Source organism: Agrilus planipennis, unplaced genomic scaffold (genome assembly GCF_000699045.2).
Source record: "Agrilus planipennis isolate EAB-ADULT unplaced genomic scaffold, Apla_2.0 scaffold1, whole genome shotgun sequence".
In the NCBI taxonomy this organism is placed as follows: Eukaryota; Metazoa; Arthropoda; class Insecta; order Coleoptera; family Buprestidae; genus Agrilus; species Agrilus planipennis.
The window spans coordinates 3,889,168-3,895,544 of NW_020442466.1; the positions used below are offsets into that span (position 1 = coordinate 3,889,168).

The window sequence follows — 6,377 nt, forward strand, 5'->3', positions numbered from 1 at the left end:
GTAGGTAGTTATTGACTATAAAAACCCCCGTGTAGGAAAGCTCTACATCAGTTTGAAAACACAACAATTCAAAATGAAAATAGCAATTATTTCTCTGATTGTTATTTTCCATGTGTTCTTTGTGATTGGTAAGTTTTTTTATGCTCTTTTTGTTATAATTTATTTATCACACTTTTGTTGTGGCACCTACTAATATGCCATATTTTAAAAGGGGTAAGTGGAGATGGATCATACCACCCTAGAAACGTAAATACCCGTTCCAAGGACAAAGGTCAACATCATTCGGTTTCATCACGTCACCAGGCTTCCCACAACAACCTTCATCATGCCGAAGCCAAGCATTCCAAACCTCGTGGTGCACATAATCGACATGCCAGTTTACCGAGCACTCACCAAGTTCTAAACCGCCACCAAACTGCACGCAAAGGTAAACAGGACCGGTCAAACCCCGATAAAAGTTGTGAATGGGTCTGCAGAAGCGGAGAGGTGAAATGGAAGGGAGACGGATCCATAAACAATAATGGAAGTAAAGATAATTGGAGCGGCAGTGGAGAATTGTCATGGACCGTAGTGAATAATAACGGATCAAATGAAAGCACTGGAAGCGGATCGAATGAAGGAAACGGTTCAGGCGAAGGAACTGGAACCTCAAGTGGCAGTGGAAATGGACAAGGAACATCAACAGGTGGAAGTAGTTCAGGAAAAGGCAGTGGTTCTGCAACAGCTGGTGGAACTGGACAAGGAAGTGGATCAAATGGAGGTAACGGTTCAGGCGAAGGAACCGGTACTTCAACTGGAAGCGGTGTTGGACAAGGAACCGGTGTCTCAACTGGTACAGATTCACACAACTGCTCTGAAACAATTCGTGCATTTATTGGAGAAATACGAGAACAAATTGAAAAGCAATCAAACAATGTTGTAGGAAATGGCAACACAAACGGTTCACTCAATAATAACAATCTCCTGGTTGGCATTACACATGCCGCTAGTCAACTATTCAAAGGTAGTGGCGGAGTTTTCAATGGAAGTGCCGCTAACGGAGACAATGGGCAAGGTGGAAACGGTGGTGGATCAATCGATATTAATGGCGGCAACATCGGTGGCAATGGATATGGAAAAGGTGGAGACTTCCTCGGCAACGCATTTGGTGGAAACGGCGGAAATGGTGGAAATAGTGGAAGCGGCGAAAGTTCCTACATTGGTGGCTGGCCATTCAGATTTCCTAATGGTCAAGGTGGACAAGGTGGACAAGGTGGAACTGGTGGAACTGGTGGAACTGGTGGAAATGGTGATGGTACTGGCGGTAGTGTTTCTGTGAGTACTGGCAGCGGTGGCAGCGGTTCAGGTGGAAATGGAGGAACCTTCAACGGAAGCTTTACAGGAGCACACCAAAGTAATAACGAGTTGAATATTGTGTGTTGATTTCCTAGAAAAAATAAACATTTACTGTTTCAGGCCAAGAAACCAAAAGCAAAAGTCATCATTCGAAAGGCAACTCCAGGAATCATCACGTCCCTGGTGCTAACAGACACCACCACCAAAAATCCAACAGTCGGAATGGACATGGACAACAAGCTAAACGCTTAGCAAGATCGAAAATGCAACAACACGAAAACAAACAGCATTTCTAAAAGACGTCAATTAGTATTTTACCTTTAACCAACACTATATTAAACACAGATTATTAATGTACACTTAAATATTATATAGAAATACACCTAGCAATCTGAGCAAACAACAAATTGAATTTTATTAACCCATTTATAAAATGATCAAGAAATACGAAATGATAGCTTAACCAAAGCCATCAATTGAGGGATTATAAAAAAATCTTTTTTCGACAAATTAAAGAATTTTCGTTTGATTTAAAGGTGCCTTGGGATTTCTAGATACATTCTTAACTGCAATTGTCTTTCATGTTGAACTTTTAAGTGTCTAAAAACATATTAATGGTTATTTATAAATCAACTTTCTAAAACGGGAACATAAAAATTACGTGATTGTATTACTTGTTGACTACACCCCATAAATCAGGTCCTTCTTTTCGATTGACCATTGTATATCAAGACACAATGAGTTAAACAGCCTTATCTGATATAAATTAGTTCTACATTCCAGTGCCAAAGGCAGCATCGTCTAGCTGATTTTCCGAAAGGAAGGTAAACAAAGTAAAAATCCATTAAAACTAATCAAAGGATAAGAAAAAACATAAAAAGACATTAATAGAATAGTGCCAAACAGAAAACAAAGAGTCACAAAAAAGGGCACCATTCTTACATGCGCAATTAGTAAATAGCGACGGTCTAAACAAAATTGTTCGAAATAATTCGATATTCCTGCGAAAGAGGCAGCACTTCTCGGATCGTTTTCAAAAGGAACGGGAACAAACTTTCAGGGTAGAGAAAAGTTTTCCAACGATTTTCGCATTATTTTCTCTTGTTTACTTTTGTATTACCTGGTAATTCAGTTTTAAAAACTGTACATGATATAACACATACAATTTTAAGTATAACAAAATTGAAAATTTTCATGCCCAAAAAATGAGATAAGCAACCACCGTAGGGAAATCCGGCTTCACAGATTTTGTTCCTAGTGTCTGCAGACAAAACTATTAAAATCTGGTAATTGAATTTTGAAAACTAAGCATGTAATACTAGATGCAATTTTAACTATAAGAAACTGAAATTTTTCATATCCTCAAAATGGGGTAAGCAACCACCGTGGAGAAACCACCCTTCACAGATTTTGTTCCTAGTGTCTACAGACAAAACTATTAAAATCTGGTAATTGGATTTTAAAAACTATGCATGTAATACTACAAACAATTTTAACTATGAGAAACTGAAAATTTTCATGTCCACAAAATGGGGTAAGCCACCACCGTAACGAAACGCCACTTTTGTTCCTATTGTCTATAGACAAAACTGTTAAAATCTGGGAATTGAATTTTGAAAATACTATTAAAATATGTTAATTGAAAATCTTATCTAGTATGGTTCCTCATTCCGATGCTAGAGGCAGCACGTTCCTGGTCATTTTCCAACTGAATAGAAAATAAAATAGATGGCGGGTTATTAAATAAGATATTGTTTAATTATCAATTAAAATAAATGAAAAAGAATAATTACACCTACCCTTATCTGTTTTTATTTTCTGCTACTTGTAATTCTTATTAGATTATACTTTAAGGATACTAAATAGGAAAGTACTAAATTTTAAATAAAAACAACTAATACAATTCTGTAAATATCGTATGTAGGTATATGTCGTTAATATTGTTTAAACAATTTGTCCCAAAGCATCTCACATGATTTATCATACTTCACATTTGTTATAAATATCGCGTAAAACTTAAACAATACAAAATAGGTACTATTTAAAAATACATTTAAGAAAAGAATTGTCAAAATCTCAGTTGTTACTGACAATTAAGAAGTGAAAACCTTCATTGACGCTACCACTAATTGTTTCGTTTAGTAAATAAATAGCATAAAAATGTAAAAAGACAAAGCGTCATGTGCAAATTAATTTATTATATTAAGTATGCAATAAATTCTTATAAATAAATATATAAAGGAACATATCACTATGTAAACTCGTATTTATGAAAAAAAGAGTGAGAATTTAATTCTTATTTTAAGTAAGAGGCACCTGCCTGATGCCCAAATGTATTAGAATAGAATAGTGAGGTACTAATTAAGAAAATGGTAACTCTTAGGATATTTAATGGCAAAATTAAATTCGGTAGAGATGAAAACAAACAATGGACGCAGATTTTGGCTGCGATCACAAGTAAGTTTCTATGATTAAACATACATACAATTTAGACATCTTTTAGAAGTGACTTAGTTTAATATGAAATACTATTCTGAAAATTCATTTCTGAATTTTTACCCACTACACACTACCTCAAATTAATGAGGGAAAAATTCTTGCTGTCGTCACACCTCCCCGGGTTCTGAACATTGGTGCGTAAAGCCAAAGGTCAGAAATGAATTTTCAGAATAATATTTCATAGTAAGTTTCTTTTCTGATTTAGTATTTCACAATATGAATTTAGGGGTAAACGACCAGAAAAACATAGCCATTTCATCTAAAACTTATTCTAAGACATAAAAGACACAAGTGAAAATAATCGGTCATGGGATATTCTATCAAATGCCTTTGCAACAATCTTTTAATATAAATAATATAGTAGTACGAGTCCTATTTTCACTAGTGTGACATAAGAAAAAAATGAAATGTATAATTGTGATGTTCGTTGAATGTTTTGGCGATGCTTCGAAAAGAAAAAATAAATCCAAAACCCCACGATGTTGGTCACTTAACAAACAATAATTGTATTTAATAAGTATGACAAATGACACACTAGAGAGTAGATTTTCAAGTCATTAACTCCTGCTAGATACATATTTAAATAGTAATAGCTAATAAATTTTATTTTATCTACATGCGTCAGAGGGACTACTGCTAATTATTAAATTTTAAGCATAAATCTTGAAGTCAACTTTATTTGTATTTTTTACGTTTTCGTTTGTAGATGATATTGTTATGGCTATAAATATATGTATTATAAGATTTGTTGTCAGTGTTTTAATTATTCAAGGAATTTACAAAATACGGAAAAGAACATAAAGGACTTGCCCATCAATTATCTTCAACATTTAAAAAGTCCTTTGTACTTAATAATAGTATATATCATTCCTCAATATTTTAAAGACTGACTCCATTTATGAAATAATGTACCACCAAACATTTCAAGTTCTTTTATGCATTTATACTTATAAATTTGACTTCTTTTGCTCAAGTTCTTAAAAACTGACGGTATGCAGTATAAAATATAATTCGTTAATCTTTGAACTAGATCAGTCTATTGGAATATTTACCTTTAAAGAAAAGCAATTTCGAAAAAATGACAGCATCAGTTCTAAAACCATCCTCCTCTGTATTTTATCTAAATCTAAATAGGATTTACATCCAAATCTTCTAGTTTCCATGTATGCCTATCTCCTTGGCGTGTCGTCAAATTGGACATCACCAGCAATACCAAAACTGATTTCTAACGACTCGCACATCCCCATGACGTTCGAACAAACGGCTTATTTTGGGGTTCTTCAGTCGTTCTGCATGGCGATATTCAGCTTCGCAGGAGTCTTTATTGGAGACGCTATAGGGCGTAAAAGGACCGCTTGTATCATTTCAGTTTTACAAATAACAACCTGGCTGTTCATCGGTTTTGCCCAAAGTCCTTTTCTCCTTTACGCATCAAGGGTTACCTCCGGTATGTGTGACGCCCTTTTCCTTTTCTCTGTCCTCTACTATGTCACAGAAATAACCGAGAAACATATCCGTGGTCGTATTGGAATACTGGCACCCATTTGGTTCTCCATCGGTGCCTTGGTCATAAACATGTTCGGTTATTACTACAGCATACGGACCACAGCGTTCGTTATGGTCATACCACCATTTATCCACTTCATGGTGTTCTCTCTAATGCCCGAATCGCCTTATTGGCTAATCCAAAAAGATCGTCTCGTTGAAGCCAAAAAACAATTACAGATTTTGAGATGGAGGGAGGATGTCGACAAAGAATTCGAAGAGATGACGGACTCTGTTAGGAAGCAGTTTACTGAAAGGGGTTCGTACAAGGATCTGTTTGTGGTTAAGAGTAACCGAAAAGCATTCGTGATGGCCTTAATCGCTAGAATGGCCCAACAGTTTTCCGGTACTACGGCAATCAATGGTTTCATGCAGTACATCTTTGAGGAAGCAGGAGACGGAATCCCTAGACACGTGTCTGCTTCCATATGTGCCGCATTGGCCGCGGCAGCATCCCTGAGTGTTACATCCGTTATAGACAAATATGGACGAAAACCACTCATGGTAATATCTGCAGGTGCTTGTTCTGTAACGTTGTTTGCTCTTTCGATATTCTTTTATGTGAAATCTACTGAAGTTGACACGTCTTCGGTCTCCTGGTTGCCATTAGTATTTATGCTAGCATTTATTGCATTTTACTCTTCCGGCCTCGCTATTATTCCCGCTTTGATACTGGGAGAGTTGTTTCCTGCGCCTTTGAAACTCAAAGCAGTTCTAGTACTGACACCTTTCTATGGATTTTTTATGATGTTCACAACCAAAATCTTTCAGTTGCTAGTCGATAATGTGGCTTTTTATTCGCCTTTTCTATTTTACGCCTTAATTACGTCTGGTATGACATTAACGTTGTATTTTACACTTATTGAAACTAAGAATAAGACTTTTGACGAAATTCAGAATATTTTGAAAGGCAAATAATTGTAGGTACCTCAGAAAGCTTTTAGATAACAAACTGACATTTATACTTATTGATAATTAAAATCACGCATATTTTTTTA

At 35.7% G+C, this 6,377-nt stretch overlaps 2 protein-coding genes across 2 annotated transcripts; both read left to right on the forward strand.

Moving 5' to 3' along the window:
- The first annotated feature begins 21 nt into the window (after positions 1-21).
- Positions 22-1,742, forward strand: LOC108734358 (glycine-rich cell wall structural protein). Its single transcript, XM_025981076.1, has 3 exons — positions 22-128; positions 212-1,393; positions 1,456-1,742. Exons 1-3 carry the CDS (start codon positions 74-76, stop codon positions 1,629-1,631), a joined length of 1,413 nt encoding a protein of 470 aa, XP_025836861.1. The 5' UTR covers positions 22-73; the 3' UTR covers positions 1,632-1,742.
- A 1,874-nt stretch (positions 1,743-3,616) lies between these two features.
- Positions 3,617-6,371, forward strand: LOC108732992 (facilitated trehalose transporter Tret1-like). Its single transcript, XM_025981077.1, has 2 exons — positions 3,617-3,792; positions 4,991-6,371. The coding sequence occupies exons 1-2, from the start codon at positions 3,705-3,707 to the stop codon at positions 6,295-6,297; spliced, it is 1,395 nt and encodes a 464-aa protein (XP_025836862.1). The 5' UTR covers positions 3,617-3,704; the 3' UTR covers positions 6,298-6,371.
- The last annotated feature ends 6 nt before the right edge of the window (positions 6,372-6,377 follow it).

Bases quoted from the DNA above. Each gene is read 5' to 3' on its own strand.
- LOC108734358 (XM_025981076.1), top strand. From the start codon at position 74: ATGAAAATAGCAATTATTTCTCTGATTGTTATTTTCCATGTGTTCTTT. The intron at 129-211 runs GTAAGTTTTTTT...ATATTTTAAAAG, and splicing joins CCATGTGTTCTTTGTGATTG to GGGTAAGTGGAGATGGATCA. The intron at 1,394-1,455 runs GTAATAACGAGT...TTACTGTTTCAG, and splicing joins CTTTACAGGAGCACACCAAA to GCCAAGAAACCAAAAGCAAA.
- LOC108732992 (XM_025981077.1), top strand. From the start codon at position 3,705: ATGGTAACTCTTAGGATATTTAATGGCAAAATTAAATTCGGTAGAGAT. The intron at 3,793-4,990 runs GTAAGTTTCTAT...CAAATCTTCTAG, and splicing joins GATTTTGGCTGCGATCACAA to TTTCCATGTATGCCTATCTC.